The sequence below is a fragment of the Macrotis lagotis genome, chromosome 1 (genome assembly GCF_037893015.1).
Source record: "Macrotis lagotis isolate mMagLag1 chromosome 1, bilby.v1.9.chrom.fasta, whole genome shotgun sequence".
Classification (NCBI taxonomy): Eukaryota; Metazoa; Chordata; class Mammalia; order Peramelemorphia; family Peramelidae; genus Macrotis; species Macrotis lagotis.
In genome coordinates this window covers 706,411,338-706,429,060 of record NC_133658.1, presented here as the reverse complement: position 1 = coordinate 706,429,060, position 17,723 = coordinate 706,411,338, and the positions used below count along the sequence as shown (strand labels likewise).

Below are 17,723 nucleotides of genomic sequence, written 5' to 3'. Positions count from 1 at the left end.
ACTGCCACTTTCTTTGTGACTTAAATGTTTTAAAAAAATGTTGTGGGCAACTTATCTGTAAATGCTGCTCCCTCAGCCTCTGCTGGGATCAGTTCCTAAAGTATGTCAATTCTTTATTGCCCCAATTTCTCCAGTGTGTATGCATGGGCATGTGCATGGGCATGTGCATGCACATGTGTGCACATGCACACACACATGTTAGAGTCATCCTCTCTTAAGTCCTTTCCAGATAACTTATCTTTTAAACATGGAGTCCTGGGCTTTGATAAGCCACTCTATTCATTTATTCATTCAGTGGAGTAGTTCTCCACAGAAGATGCCCTAACTATATTTCATCACTTCAATAATGCCCTGTCTTCTACCTTCAAATTCCTCTCCTCCAAATACTTTACTGTTTCTGCCCTGGTTGCTAATCCTGAGCAACTACTATAAGTTACCTTATTCTGTTCCTACTCCTAAATGGACATATGAAAGCATATGCTCTCATTAAGTCTACTACAACTTTAAATTATTTAACTTCAAATAGTCTCTTGATGTCTTTTGGCAATAATTTTTTTTAGTCATAATTTATTGTTGTATATTTCCTAAAATTCTCACAAAGCTTCTCTTTCTAGGAAACCAGGTGATATAGTGGAGCAAATGCTGAGCCTGGAGATAGGAAGACTGAATTAAAATCTGACCTCAAACACTGATCCTGGACAATTATTTAACCTCCGTTTCCTCATCTGTAAAATGGGAGGGATAATAACACCTACCTCCCAGTTTTGAGGATCAGATGAGATATTTGTAAAGCCCTTAATGCAGTTTCTGATATACAGAAAGCATTATATAAATGTATCCCACGCTGCACACTGAGCATTCAACTCCTTTCCCACCCAATCTCTCTCAGCTGATGATCTCAGTTTTTACTTTACTAAAAAGATGAAGGTTTAGGGAAATTCCTTCAAACTTCTTTCAACTCTGTCCCCAACCATCTTTTCCTTCTTCCTTCTAATTTCAGAGTATCTGGACTTCTTTCCCTGTCATAGCTAAACCCACACTCATGATCCTATATTCCCTCTTGTCTCCTCCCAGGTCATAACTCATCTTCTCTTATTAGAAATCTCAGAACAGACAGCTGATCTAAGAACAAGTTAAAACTTACAGGGACTTAGAGTATTACTTAGTCTAACTCATTTTACAAATGAGGAAACTGAGACACACAGAGAAGACAAGAGAACTTGTCCTAAAGTCAAAGCCAGTAAGAGCCAGAGGACTTAGGTTCTCTGATTCCAAATACAATGACTGTAAAACTTCAAAAATCTCTTTAATATCTATTGTATTCATGCCCTTCCTTTACATTCTGACTGTAATTGCTCTAGATTTAATATATACAACTCCCTTCAACTTGACAATTATAACATTTTCCCTTAGTTATTGTTTTTGTCTCCAGTTTATTTTTTCTCCCAACTCTCTTTCATACTGCTGCCAAATAATCTGCTCTGAACACATCAGTTCCCTATTTAATAACCTCCTCTGCCTTCCCATTGCCTAAATACAAGTTTTTAGATTGAAGATTCTTCATAATTTGAACCCAATCTACCTTGCTAACTAATCTAACATAAGGTCAGCTTCACATAGACTACATTTTAACAACAACAACAAAAAAAGCAAGTATATTTTTCACCTTCTGATATCATCCTGCTCTCTGTCTGCATTTATTTATTCCTTCATTTTTGGAATACTTCTGTTCCCATTTCAGTCTGTTGAAGATTTCTCTCCCCTTCCTTCAAGGCCCAACTCAGCTTTTACTTCTTCCATAAAGCTTTCCTGGAAATTCTTTAAGGTGAGGATGCTCTCAAATCTCACAGCCCTTTGACCTACCCTTAGCACTTACACTCTGTTTAGTATCACAGTTTGCATGTGTGTCATTTTCTTCTAGTATATTTTAAGCTCCATTTAAAAAAAAAGGCTGTCATAATTCATCTTTAGGTTTCCAGTACCTAGAACTGTGAGTATATGCTACATAATTAGTTGCTTTTAAAATAATTGTTGAATTGAATTAAGAGGTGGTAAGAAGCAAGCTAATTTTTCTTCTATTGCAAGAAGCCAAATAAAAAAAATGAATTAAGAAAAGTTTTCTAAATGTAAAATTGAACAATTATTAAATCACAGATGAAAAAACCTTTGAAAATAAACAAACTTAACAACCTCACCGCTAACACAAATTGTTATAAGATATTCCATAATTCTTTAGTTGCAATAAGGTATAGAAATGACAAATAAATCATCAATAAGTTTGAGTCAATCTATCAAAAAATATTTACCAACCATCTTCCATATTTTGTGATAAGAAGTGAATAAACTTACTGGTAAATCATATAGCCTTATCTAGGGAGGTAGAGGGGGAATAAAGAGAAAGAATAATGACAGATTTGAGATCGTGTGATCTTGAAGTCTCCTGTAACACTGATCATAACTAATATTTATGTAGCATTCCAAATTTTTTGAAGTGTTTTATATACATTATTTCATGTGAACCTCACAACCTCAATAATGTAATATAGGTTATTGCTATTGCCACATTATAGATGATGAAACTGAGGTTTAGGGCAGTTCATCAGAGTTCGAATACAAGTCTTCCTGATTCCCAAGGCCAGAATATGCAGGTATATCAAAAGTCTTAGTGTAGTTTTAAGCTTTAATAGCTTACTGTACTAAGCATCTCATCACCAAAGATTTAGGATCTGTGGTTTTTTGATAAATAATGCATCAAATTAGGACAGAGGATCTGGTCACTTCTGAATATGTGTGAAATTAAGATTTTATGGTACCATTAGACACTGAACTAGTCAGCAGTTTAATACATTGCAAGAGGGCCTAACTTGGATATAAGGAGGTTTAATTTTTTTTGCTTTGTTTTTAAAGGAATCACACTAATTTTATTTGATAAAAAAAATAACCTTTCTTAGTTGGTCAAATTCATCTGAGTCCAATCACAGTAAGATATTATAGAAAAAAATCTGTGTGTATAAAGTTAACTGACATAAAACAAATAAACACCAAAAGGGAATGATCTTGCAATTACAAAAGATACGAGTATACATGTGTATAATGCTGAAATGTACATTAAGTATTAAACATATGGCTTCCATTTTATAGTCTGGATATATCCTAGGACATTTTGAGTAGTTCAATTGTTTCTCATCTGGAAAGCTAAGAAGACCAGCTTGAAGCAAAATCCATTGTCTAACATATAGCACTTAATTTATAAACCTCAATACTTAGCTAATCAATATGTGTCCAACAATTCATGAGAAAGGCTTTTACAACTTAAATTTGCTTTTAGATGTGACTTTATAATGCAAATAGTACATGTGTCTTTCATTTGCAGAAAATATTTTTCTGTTATTTATTCGAAACAGAGGAAGATTCTGCAAACTATTGTCTTACTGAAGTAGGGTTGAATTTTACAACAGCACTCATTTTAAAAATTAACAGCTACTTTTCAGTTTGAAAGCAAACATTCAGCTACATGTAGAAATGTGGCTGTCAAATGTATCCTATACTTTGACTTGTTTATAAAACTTCATGATTCACTGAATATAATTTTGACATTTTTAAGAGAAGTTTTTGCTTTTTTTGGAAATTATATTTTAAGAAATATAATTATCACAGACACAACAGCTACTGGTAGGCATGTGGAGATATGGGACAAAGATGAGGGACAGCATGCCAAAAATACCTTTTAAAATACATAGCTGAGGTTCTTGCTAACAAAATAATTTGTCTGTCATCTCTATATGCAATATCATTCTGTTATCAAGTTTGTTGAGATGGCTAATTGAGAGGACAGGATGCCTATAAAACATCAGAAAAACTGTTCTGACCTTATAGCTTACCTTTGCCATTTGGGCTTGAACTCCAGTAGCCTTTAGAGCTGAGACTGCTTTCTGGGCAGCAGCTGGGCTGTCAAAATCCACAAAACCATAACCTAAAATTAAAAACACACTTAGACTGAGAAAAAAGTCACTGAGATAAGAATATAACATTATACATATAACTATAAACTTTCAAGTTTAATAAATGGGTATATAGGCCACTAATCAGATAACACTATCAACATTAATAATGACACAAAAAAAGGAAGATTGGAACAAATGGTAAAAAACTGTAAGAAAAATAAAATATCACCTTATTTTCTACAGAAGATAAACAGTACAAAACAAAGGACAAGATGAAAAGATCAAAAGAGGTCAGAAAACACCTCAATCAGTAAAACTTGCTCTCCTTGTGTTTCTCAAAGGCAAATGTGGACATCAGAATCTTACTAGGATGAGCATCTAAAGTCATTGCAGGATCTTCATTACTTCATATCTAAACTAGAATAGCTTTCTTTTGGTCTTCCTATTCAAGTCTTTCCCCACTCTAGGCTACTCTCCACTCACTTGCCAAATCTGACCATGCCACATCCTCCTACTTAATAAACTTTAGTGGCTAACTTTTGCCTTCAGGATCAAATATTTGAATCTATAACTCATTATAATCTAGCCCTGCTTTCTACATTTCCAGTCTTCTTACATGTAACTTTCTTGTATGCATTCTATCCTTTCTGCTCTTTCCACAATTTCACCTTTCAATTCACTTTCACTACTGTCCCTCATGTTCTTCCTCCTCATTTCTGCATCTGGTTTTCCTGACTTCCTTCAAGCCTTAGTTAAAATCTCACTTTCCTGCAGGAAGACTGTGACTTCCCTTAATGTTTCTACCTTTCCACTGAGAAATTTATTTAGTACAAGTCAGATGCATGTACAGAGCTTTCTGCATTATCTCCTCCATTATAATGAGAATAGCCATAGGACAGGAACTGATTTTGCTTTTTGTATCTTCAGCACTTAGCAGACTGGTATAGAATAAGCCCTTAATTCAGTGAGCTTGCTGACTGAATGACACACCAAAGCTTTGTTCTCTCAAGGAGATAAATTGCTATTGGAAAGACTGGTGTGACAATCCCAAGAAACAAACTAAATATGTGAAGAATGAACATGGTCCACACTATTATAAAGCTGGAAGGTCAAACCATTGAGCTAAATCATCAGTATGTGTATCTTATATTGCAGAGGGATCATCATATTCTTTTTTTTTTTAGGTGTTTGGTTTTGTTTTTTTTTTTTGCAAGGAAAATGTGGTTAAGTGGCTTGCCCAAGGCCACACAGCTAGGTAATTATTAAGTGTCTGAAGTCAAATTTGAACTCAGGCACTCCTGACTCCAGGGCCAGTGCTCTATCCACTGCATCACCTAGCCTCCCCTAGGATCACCATATTCTGAAGTAGATTCAAATCTACTATAGAGCCTAAATCACAGAAAATGAAAGGTAGTAAAACAAGGGCTCTGTGCTTCCTAAGATAAAGATTCAGAGCTAGATTCCATACTCAAGAAGAATATTTTTTGAGTATGCTTTATATGCCTTATTCTTGAGAACTTATGCAAAACCTCCACTATTTTAGGATTATACCATGCAATTGGCATAGCAAATGAATCCAACTCGCTGGAAAAATGAAACATAAGGTATTTACTGACTCAGGATGGCTAGGATTCCCTGCTGCTTCTACTTGTTTTAGAGTCAGAAACTGAGAAAACTAGTACTCCTTTCCTGCAATGACTCCCAGCTTAGTTATCCTTGAGTGGGACATTACCCCATTCGAGTGGGGGCCAATTCATCTGGTTCTTCCTCTGTGTTATGGCAGGTAAACTCCTAGCTCCTAGTCAATGAGTCAGAATTGATTGCTGCCAAGTTGGTCTTCCCTAGACCCCAAATTTTCCCTCTTTCCTAGCCCCCAAATCTTCAAATCTCTAATTTTAAACTATTTTGGACTTAGCATTCTATATTTCATATCCTTTGTTTCTATTGTACCCTCTGGAAATACAACTCTTGTGACGGAATTCCTCTTCATGTTAAAGAATTTTATCAAATTAATGATCTATCAGAAGCTAAAGCAATCTCATGAATATACAGATGCAGAAATGGCATCTTACCATGTGGTTACTATCTGAAGAGGAAGTACATAGTGAAAAGAGTAACAATTTGGGAGTTAAAGGACTTAAGTTTGAATCTCTATTCTCTATGTTCTTCATATCTTCTTTTTCTGTTCTCCCTTTCATTCATAATTCAATTTTACAGTTGATCAGTTTAGCTACACTCTATTTGCTACTTTCAAATCACTCTTTCCTTATGGTACAGTCACTCACATCTTATCAATCCTCAGTTTCAGGCTACTTTCATCTGTTTTCCGAACTCTGACTCTCTGCTAAAGACAGGGCAGAAGCTAACTGGGTCTGATAGAAATATAGATTACCTAATTTCAATTCAGTCCCCGCTAAAACATAACAATCCTTTTTTAATTTTCTTCAGTGATCCATTACATTCTCTTTACAATGGTGCTGCCAAGCCTCCTTCCTCACACCAACTTCATGTCCTTTCATTACCACCATGCTTTCTCTCTCAGTAAAGGGACTCAACTCAATCCTTGCAAAAGCCAGAACAGGGGCAGCTAACCCTTGAGTCAGGAGTACCTGGGTTCAAATCCGGTCTCAGATACTTGATAATTACCTAGCTGTGTGGCCTTGGGCAAGCCACTTTATTGCCTTGCAAAAAAAAAAAAAAAGCAAAAACAAAAAACCCTTTTACTTTTAAGCTGCAATCTACCCAAACTACTATCTAGTATCACATCTCCCTTTTTTACAGGTAAACTTCTAGAAAGGATTGTTTGCACTTTTCTCCATTTCCTTGCCTCCTTTCTATTACTTACTTAACTCTTGCAATTTATCTCCAAGGTTACCAACAGTCTCTTGACTACTAAATTTAATAGCTTCTTCTTATTTTTCATTGATCCTGCTGTATCTTTTGATCATATTTTAAAGATGGAGAAATGAGACTTAGAGAGATTATAATTTGTCTAAGATCAGACAGTGAATATGTAGTAGAGCTCAGACTCAAAATCATGTCTTTTTACTTCAAATCTCACGTTCTTTCCACTATACCTCATTCTTTTTTGGCATTAATTGCTCTTGGTTCTCCATAAGAAGATATTTATAGTCAGTCTTTTAATGTCCTACTTAAAACTCCCTTGCTCCATGAATCTACGTTCAAATAAACAGAGTTTCATCCTGTTAATCTGAAAAATTCACCATCACCTTGATCCTCCTCTAGGTCTGTGACTATTTTTGTACATTTCTATATATAATTATTTGACAAATAAATGGATGATGGTTATTTCCTCCATTAAAATCCTACTCTAATGCCTCATCTTGAGTTCTTAAAGGCAGTGCCAAATCTTCCAGAACCTGTCAGGTCAGCAAAGCATCACATACTGGACCAGGTAGAATTTGTTGGAAGCATGAGGAATAAGTCTCTTTAACTTTAGAGAGACCCTTCCCCAGAGGTTTCATTTCAATTCAATAAATGTTTAAGTTCCTTATGTGGAGACTTGTGCTGGGAAAGATACAAAGACTAGTTAAGACAAGACTGTCCTCATAACTTAAGAGTGGATAACATACCAACCTCCCCCACCTCACATACCCACTACATTATTATACGTTTATCTATACTAGAGAATTAAGAGGCAACAGTATAATAATCAAAAGAAAGCTGACTTTCATTGAACCCAGGAAGATCTGGCTTTAAATCCCATACTGAGTATGTACCCTTGATTCTTTATCATATGGAGTTTCTTAGCTTAATGAAGTCAAAGATCCACTAAAGAAACATATACATACATGGATAGAAAGTACAGAAAAGGACTATATGTGAAGTACTGAAGGCTATTGGGGGAAATGGGAGCAGAATCTCACTAGGAAGAACAAGGAAGGCTTTTAAGAGAAGATAGTATTTTAGTTGGGTTTTAAAGGTTGAGTAGGAATTCTCTCCACATGTGAAGAGGTAAAGGCAAATTTTTTTCTGGTATAAGGCAAAATACGAGAAACAAAAGAACAACATTCTGACTATAGTCAAGATTATGTTCAGTGGTGGAACAGGTAGAGGAAAGGTGTCAAAAAGTATATTCCCTGGGTAGGCTATAGAAAGCCATGGAAAAGTTTTGACATGATTGTACAAAGGAATGATTGAGTCTTGCTAGCAGATAATGATTTTTTTTTTTTGCCAGAGTAAATAATGAAGACAATTATTCTGGTGTCAAGGGATTACAATTTGTATCTGTGGAAGGAGATACCATACTAGAGAAACTACAAGATCCCTAAAGTATTGAAGCATTAGAGCTTAGTATGTGCTATTTCTGATTTGTATTCTCATTTGAATTATGTGTTTCTCAAAGGCAAAAAAGGGTAATTTTTGTAAAATATCATCTTAAAATCACCTGTAGATTATATGAAAGAAATCCCAGCAGGGTAGCTAGGTGGCACAGTGAACAGAGCACTGATCCTGGAGTCAAGAAGAATCAAATCCTACCACAGACACTTAATAATTACCTAGCTGTGTGACCTTGGGCAAGTCACTTAAGCCCATTGCTTTGCCAACAAAAAGAAAAGAAAAAAGAAATCCCAGCACACATAAACTAGGTTTACTTATAATTAGTATATGCCAGTGATAAACAGTTGGGGGGGGTGTAGGGAAATGCAAAAACATGATATCCTCATATGGGATATTTTCTGAAGGAAATATTTTAATAAAGGACATATTTTTTAAAGATTTTATTTATTTTGAGTTTTACAATTTCCCCCCCTAATCTTACTTCCCTCCCCCTCCCCCTCCCCCCACCTCCCCCAAAGAAGGCAATTTGCCAGTCTATACATTATTTCCAAGGTATATAATGATCCAAATTGAATGTGATGAGAGAGAAATTATATCCTTAAGGAAGAAATATAAAGTATAAGAGATAGCAAGATCAGATAATAAGATATCAGTTTTTTTCCTAAAGTGAAGATAATAGTCCTTGGTCTTTGTTCAAACTCCAAAATTCAAGAAAGGACATATTAAATACAGTTTAAGAAAAACAAGTAATGAAATAACAGTGAACCTGAAAAGCTCAGATGAATACTCATGCAAATAATTTGGGAACATTTGTACATAACCACTTCCAAGGATCCAGATTGAAAAATCAAACACACTTTGGGATATTAAATCAGAAATCCATCCACTAAGAATGGACTTGAAGTTAGGACTGAAGAAATGTTCTATGGCAACAATGTCTCATCTCATTTATCATTTTAAAAATGAGCAACACAATGCAGCCAACTTCTACATCATTCTTTTCATTTGTTCAAAATGTTACCCTGAGTTTGGTTCATGCTCCAACTAGGTAACAGCCTCTCTTTATTTAAAATAAATGTTTCATGCAAAACATTAGTTACAGGCAATTCTTGAATTTGTGAGTCAAGTTATAGGCTATGTTTTTTTCTTCCTCTGGCCCAATCAATCAATTCTTAGCACCATTATTCAATTGATAAAAATTTCTTAAGTGTCTGTTATGTGCCAGGCAGATACAATACAAATCCAAAGTACTCCATGCCCTCAAGAAGTCTATGTTATAATAGGAGAGAAAATATGCACATAGGGGTATATAAAGAAACCAAAGATTCTAAGAAAAGGAGGCAAAAATGGAAATATTCCAGGAATGGAACACAAAGGAACAGTTGGAATATGGATGGCTGTGTGTGAATAAAGATCAAGTATTTGTCCATTTTTGAAGAGGACCAATGACACCACAGATAATGTACACTTGGGAACTGGAGTTAAGTGACGTTGAATTGACCAAAGTCATCAGTTTCATTCTCTTTTCCTGAATCATCAAAGTTCAGTTATAAGAAAAAAGTCAAGAAACCTGGGGAAGGCCAGGGGATGCAGTGGATTTAGTGTCTTCCATGACTAACCAAGCTCTAAGTATTCTACAGTGCCTGCTTCAGCCACCTTCAAAGTCCTTGTAACAAATTGTTCTCATCCACTCATTTCAGGGAAATCATCACTTCCTTGGGACAGACACCTCCCTAACTCACTGATAGGCTTGAGGTCTTTTGGTTAGCTTCAACCTGGTTTAGCCTATCTGCCAAAATGGTTGACCAGGGTGGCCTTTACACATATAACAGTTGCCTGGTGTGGAAAGAGAGAACTAGGTGTTTGGTGGATACCAAGGTGGATGAGCAACCCTGAAAGGTTGAAAAGGCTCACCTCAGAGGTGTTAGTCCTCCTGAACATCCTATTCAGCTTGGAAAGAGCAGTAGGCTAATATGGATGGACCTTAAAACTCACTAAGGGGAGTAAGGCATAAAAAAGGTTGAAAACATGGGAAATGAGTAAGTTAAAAAAAAAAACTTTTGATCACTGAAATAATATTCAGTCAATATTAAGTAAAGAGGTGGGTAACATGGTCCAGACATCCATGGATGCCTTTACTTTGATGGCAATGTGGATTACAAAATGGAGTGGAGAATGACTTGAAGCAAAGAAACTAATGAGAAGGCTACTGTAATAATAGTCCAAGCATATCATGGCTAAATGAGGTGAATGGGTTGTATTCAAGAGATGTTGTGGAAATAGAATTAATAAGATCTGGCAACTGATAGAGTGTGAATAGTGAGATGAGGAGTTAAGCATGACACAGAAGTGTCAAACTTGGATGAATAGAAAAATAGTAGCATCCTAAAAGGAAATCATTAAGATTAAAAATGAAGTTTGTTAAGGGAGAAAAGATAATGATTTCAGTTATGGATGTGTTTTGAATTGCTTAACAGACAGTTAAGGTATTAATAGACTTGGAAAGAGAAAGTAGGGCTGGATGTAGAGATTTGGGAATTATCTAAAAGGAATGGTGGTCAAGTACTTGCCTAGTTAGTAATTTCAAGGTAAAGAGATATCAGTCTTACATGAAAAAAATGGAAGAGGAGAGAGGGAAGAAGAATGAATAGACAGGGAGAAGGGAGGAGTAAATGGAAATGCTCTCTTCTTTGGACATGCAAGTTGAATATAAGACAAAATCTATTAAGGTTTGTCAAACTGGACTACCCTTATTTATTTCTGATGATTTACAGGATGAGGATAGAGAATAATACTACCAAAAGGAACTTGCCAGGGACTATAATATTTTGGGCAAGAAATTAAGCATGATGTTTGTCCTTTGTTCTCAAAGAAAATCATGGTATCAGTCAGGGAAGTGATGTCATGAAAAGCATGTGAACTGGATTTGAATTAGGGGAGTACTGTGCTAAGTCACCAGACTCACTTTCTCCTCCACAGACATCTGGGTCCAGTGGCCAGAATGGTAAGGCCATCAGGGTTACGTGACTTGCCCAAGGTTGCATAGCTAGTAAATTTCAAGTGTTTGAGGCTGGATTCAAACTCAGATCCTGCTGACTCCAGGGTCAGTGCTCCATCCAAACTTAGAGGAAGAGGTAATATTTCCACCAAAGCTGTCAGTTGAAAGCAGATCTGGACAGTTTAAAGGAGGTTAATAAGAAGACAATGTCTGACAATGGGATTTGGATGTCTGGACCACAACTTTCAAAGGAATATTAGACTCTTGGCCAAGGGTGGAGTTCCTTGGACAAAAGGGTTTTAAACAAAAAAAAAAGGGAGGGAGAGAAAAAACTATCCACATATCTGCCAGGCCAAATACCACAAAGAGAAGCAGGAACAACATTAGAAGAAAGGTATCAGTGCAAACCAGTATTTATAGGAGATATCCAAAATGAGAATCAACAGCAAAAGACTTTAAATGTCCACAAGTACTTCATTGCTCAAACTGAAACAACAAATAGATACATATATGTGTATGTGTGTGTGTCTGTGTGTATATATATATATACACACATACATACATGATGTCATTTCACTGATACTGATCTTTGAAAGATAATGGATAGGAAGGCAAACACACTGAAGGTGGTGGTATTCAGAAACAAAATACGGATACAGAAACAAAATATGGATACCATGGAAGCAATGTAAAGACTAACAGGCTGCCTTCTATTATTTTTCAGACCTAGACATCTCTCCCTTTTAATTCCACCTCTGAACTTCACTGACATCCTTCAGAACTCAGTTCAAATTCATCCTCCTAGATGTGATAACTACTGGTCCCCTACCACTCTACCATGCACTCCTGTCTCCCCAATAATACCTTTCAGCTAATCTTGTGTTTACGTGTTTTTTCTTCTATTAAAATGTGAGCTCCTCAAGGGCAAGGGTGGTGTATTGATCTTACTTGGTATCCTGAGTCCTCACCACATACCTTGGCATCTATTAATTGCTCACTAAATTCTTGTTAACAGACATCCCAATCCCATTTTCTTATGTCCTTCCATTGAATCCTGAGCTCAAAGATTCCAAAGAATATATTTGGGAGGGAAAATATATAGATAATACAAAGCTACCCACTCATCACCATCTTGAAACCTCCCCCACCACCACCAAAAAAAGGGAGAGAATAGTTCTAACATCTAACAGGATGTTTCTCATATGAAAGGGAAAAGTTAGAAGCCACCTGGGAGGAGGCTGCCATATCATCACCCCAAGCTAGAAGGACTACAGCTCTTTTCTTCCCTTTTCAGTCAGCTGAATGTTTTTTTGGTCAATCTCTTTTGGACTCCTAAGTATCTGGTTCAAATGCTGAGTTATTTAAAATAATCATTCATTTGGTGAGACATTTGCCACCAAAAGAATTGAGAAATTGGTAGAAAAAACTGTGTCTTTTTGAAAACCACTTGAACTTTCAAAGAAAGCCATCATTCTAAATGCTACATATAGTAAGTGACCATAATTTAGATTCAGTTGACTATCTTACTCTGTTGATATTTTGCTTGAAATCTTTTATCTGATATTAGATATTCCTTCCATTTTTGAGTCATCTATAAATCTAATAAGCATACTATCTATGCTTTCATACAAATCATTGATAAAAATGTTAGGAAGAACAAGGTCAAAGATAGCTACCTAGGGAAATCCACAAGCAAATCCCTTCCAAATGGACTTTGAACAATTAAGGGTTATTCTTTGGATCTAACATTTGACCAGTTTCAAGTTTGACAGTACTATTATCTAGTCCGAATTTCTTCATCTTTTTCATAATTACAGATAGAAAATTAAGCAGATGCTTACTCCTGCCTATTAATTTAGCTGATGGCTGGTGCTCTGTCCCCTCACTCCACACATGTAATAGCTATCTTTTAAAAAGCACTGTTTAATGGAAGATGAGGAATTCTTCCCAAAACTGTGTAGAAAATGGAGAGATTGCATGGACTTGAGAAAAGAAAAGTTTTCTCATAATAAGAGTAAAGAGCGGAAAAGGCTGCTTCAGGACAAAGAAAGTTCCCTTTTCTTGTAGATTTTTAAGCCCAGGCTGAATAACTAACTAAATGCATTTGCTGGCAATGTGGAAAGCCAATTCTTGTTTAAAGACAGTTTCTCTAACTGGTCTCTGAAGTCTTTCCAATTTTAAAATTCTGTGGGATTTTACAATTGGATCAAATGAAATAATGTTTAAAAGGCCCTTGTAACTATATTATACCATTTTACAAATTTCAGTTATTTTGAGGGATGGAAGTAGGTCCTGGAGTCATAATTTCACTGAGAGAGGGGGACACCCCAACATCTTACAATTTTTGAGAGATGCCTGAGTGACCTGCCCCCCAGGTCTTCCTAGCTTCAAGGCTAGTTCTCCATCCATTTTGCAATCTATCTGTTATTATTTTTTATATATAAGCGCTAAAAGAAATGGATACTAGTAATCAGTTTTATATGATTTTCTAAAATTTTAACTTTTTCCATCAAAATTTTTTTAATGATACATGGATTATATATGAGCTTGCAGATTTTTCAAAAATGTTTCCTAAATTTTAACTTTGAGTAAGAGACAGAAATATGACCCTTACCCCCTCCCATAAAGGAAATTTCAACTTTCTTAGAAGAGTCCTAATCACCAAGTGGATTTAAAACTCCCCTGCTTCTTAATTGATGTAAGTACTGCTTAGCCCATATCTAAAATGCTCTGGCTTCTTATAATGGAAGGGAAAAGAGAAGAGTCTTGCTTCTCTTGACCATCCCTATTAACTTTATTCCCATTCATAGGGGCAGAGGTTATACTGAAAAGTCAATTGACTCCATTCTTCCTTTTTCCTAGAAATCATGCTCCCTATTGTCCAAGTGCCTGGAATAGAAAGCATGGGTGAAAGCTCCTAGGCCCTTCCCCCTTCTAGGCTTCCACTTAAATTACTCATGAAACTAGATGAGATCATCCTAATTACACTGAATACTGAAGGTCAATGAACTAAATTAATGCATCAGGGTATTTCAAAGAAGTCTATGACCTCCCCCTTCCCCATTATAATTTGGTCAGTGAAAATGATTCTCCCCTCCTTACCTCCAATATTTTCAATAGACATACAGCAAAGAACAATTGGGAGTACTGAAACATGTAATTAAGTACAGCTTAAAGCTACTCTGTTCTAATTAATAGAGCCAATTTGCACAATATGTAATCTTTTCAGTTTCTTAGTATGGCAGAATGGTCTTCAGTAAGCAGCTCTAATCTTCTCAAGCACAGAAAAAAAAGCTGTTTTCTAACTCTATTTTCCTTTTAAAAGCAGGGGATAAATGCCAACCAGTGTTTGGCATGTTAACTTCACTGGAGTCAAATCTAAAGTTCTGGCAAAGGGTTTGCTGCTGTTAGGCAGTCAGCCAACTCCACTAGGGACAAACGTAACCAATATACTGATATTGTGCAAGAGAGAAACTTGGAAATAAATAAGTACTGGGGGTCCCCTCCCATCAAACAGAGGTGATTTTGAAACTAAAGCTCAACCTTAAATCCCACCATTTCAATCGGTTGTGAGGCTCTGGTTAGAAAAGCATACCTTTGCATTTATTGGTTGTTTTGTCCAAAATTGCTTTTGTAGAGACAATTTTTCCATATCTGAAACCAAAAAAAGGGGAGAAACAGTTATATTCATGTAACTTTAAAAACAACAAATCTCACTAAGCACCTTTCTATGGGACATCTGTCTGCTTATGTCAAAAAATAATGTACAAAATACATTTTTTCTCTGATAGAATTTGAGCTCAATTATTTTAGAAAATCATGAAAAATCATGGAGAGACTTGCATGAAATAATGAAGAGTAAAATGAACAGAACCAAGAGAATATTTTTATAACAGCAGTATTATTTTTGGAATGATTGAGGGAATAAGTCATTTTGACTGTTATAAATACACAAATAAAGTGTAAAGGACATATGAAGAAAGATGCTATCTGCACCTAGAGAAAGAACTAATGTATGTATAGAAGAATTTCATATACACACACACACACACATACACACATACAGTTACACACACATGTCTATTTGTATATCTAAGAATAACCATCCCTAGAGTAGGGTAAGGGTTGAAGGGAATAAAAAAGAAAAAAAAGGATATTTACACAATAACTTTATTATACATTTAAAAGGAATAGCAAGTTTCATGTATAAATATCTTTTTATTAATCTATGTTTATAGGAATACTTTATTCCATAAATTAAAAAAAATGAAACCAAAGTTCAGTATAGTGGCGCATGTCTTGTTGTCAGGGAAGCTGAGGCTTGGTAGATTATTTGACTCTGGGACTTCTGAGATGCAGTAGGCTAAATATCATCCAGGGTCTGTCTGGCATTAATATGAGTCCCTAGAAGTAGGGAGCCATCAGGTTACTTAAGGAGGGGTATACAAGGTCAGGAATAGAGTCTTGATCATGCCCTTAACTTCCATCAATCCTGATCAGACCCTGAACATTCAGCCTGAGTTACATAGGGTGCCCTAGTTTCGAAAGAAAATAAATCAGAGCTAAAATGACATAAACTATATTGACTTCAAATTTGAATTTCTAGTTTCTGAAGTTTAGTTTTAAAGAAGGGGGTGGTGCTTTACCTGTCAATCCTGGGACAACAGCATAACATTAAAGGAAATAGAAGCCATTTCAAGATATTTTGTTCTGATAATACCGTCAAATTATATATACAGTCACATCCGAAGACACAACTTTGTAATTGCCTAGGGAAATGAACAGTCTCCTTAAAAATGTATACATTTCATTGCTTCAGCAGCTCATGAGGACAATGTATATATAGATCAAGGTGTAGAAGGAGTACAGAGATTTAATCATCAATTTTTTTTCCTTGTCTCAAATACAGACAAGACTAAAATACCCCTAGACACATAAAGTCTGATTTTTTTAGTCATATCCATAGCAGACCATTTAAAATAAATATTTCACATGTACAGAAAAGAAGGGATGGTAAAATGTTACAGATTCTTAATGTAATCAACAATATAAATAGACTCGTGGGGAATTAGCCATTTCCCCAGTTCAATGAAAAGTGTTCAAATTCCTGAGTGTACTATTTTAAAAAAACAACAACAAAAACTAACTTTTAAAAAAAAGATGAAATTCAAGAATTGAATTTTACCATATAAAGTCTCACTTAATTACTCTAAAGGACAAAAAGCCCAAGAGAATAAATGCTATTGCTATATAGTCTTTAAATAATGAGAAAATACAAACAATGGAGCAAAGATAAAAAAAAAAATTAAGACTGGAGATTAGTATGTCCAATGCCTTAATTTTTACAGATGAGGTATATATAGAGTGTTCATTAAAACCATAACTTCTCATGGAGAAAATATGGATACGGCCCTAGCATCTACATACATTAAATTCTTAAAACAAAAATACATTTAAAGAGACACATCTGACATTAAGAAAAGAGAAAGAAATGCATATTCAAGTTGGAAATAAAACTGAGCCATCCCAGGCAACTGACTGATGTGGTACAAAAAGCATTAGATTTATAAAATGGAAGAGATTTAGACTCAAAACTCTGAATTCTAAGTGAAGATTCTTTAGGGGCAAGATAAATCACTTTCTGACACTCAGGTAACTCATCTGCAAAATAGGGAATAATAATTATACTACCTACCTCACCACCAAAGGAGACCATATAATATCTAATGTCTTTTTTTCTCTACTTTTCTATGTATTAATCCTAAACACATTATTCCTTTTTATATTGTTTTCTCATCATTTATTTATCTGAGATCTGGGGAAATGGTGCTAAACCATTCTGACTGATGCAGGCTGTTTGATAAGTTTAATTTAGATAATTAAAATTTTTTTTCCCTTAAGGCAATGGGGCTAAGTGACTTGACCAAGGTCACATAGCTAGGCAATTATTAAGTGTCTGAGGCTGGATTTGAACTCAGGTACTCCTGACTCCAGGGCCGGTGCTCTATCCACTGCTCCACCTAGCTGCCCCTAATTTTTATAAATTTTAAGAGATTATATTAATGAATAGAAAATGAACAATATTTTACTAAGAAATATTTTGATTTAACAACAGGTTCTTTTCCTACCTCTATTTTTGTGTTGGCATATAATCATATTTTTACTATCTAACACAAAAATTAAATTAATGAAAATTAGATAACAATTCAAGAGGCAATAGAATTTAAACTCCAAATTCCCTTGAAAATTCTATAAACTCATAAAACATCACCATATATCCCACTAAACGTAACTTTTTTTAAAGAAAGATTTTATTTATTTTGAGTTTTAAAATTCTCCCCCCATTCTTGCTTCCCCCCTCACAGAAGGCAGTCTGTTAGTCTTTACATTGTTCCCATAAACATAACTTTTTATATTATTTTTTTTCAAGGCAATGTGGTTAAGTGGCTTGCCCAAGGCCATACAGCTAGGTAATTATT

General features: G+C 35.3%; 1 protein-coding gene across 4 annotated transcripts in view; it reads right to left on the bottom strand.

Annotated features, from left to right (window-relative positions):
- RBMS1 (RNA binding motif single stranded interacting protein 1) overlaps nucleotides 1-17,723 on the bottom strand; it is a 257,733-nt gene that overhangs the window by 64,460 nt on the left and 175,550 nt on the right. For all 4 annotated transcript variants that reach the window (XM_074215867.1, XM_074215870.1, XM_074215866.1 and 1 more), the window contains exons 3-4: nucleotides 14,840-14,898; nucleotides 3,882-3,973 (exon numbers count right to left, since the gene is read on the bottom strand). In XM_074215867.1, the coding sequence (XP_074071968.1) occupies nucleotides 3,882-3,973; nucleotides 14,840-14,898 (151 nt within the window). The remainder of the gene's footprint in view (nucleotides 1-3,881; nucleotides 3,974-14,839; nucleotides 14,899-17,723) is intronic.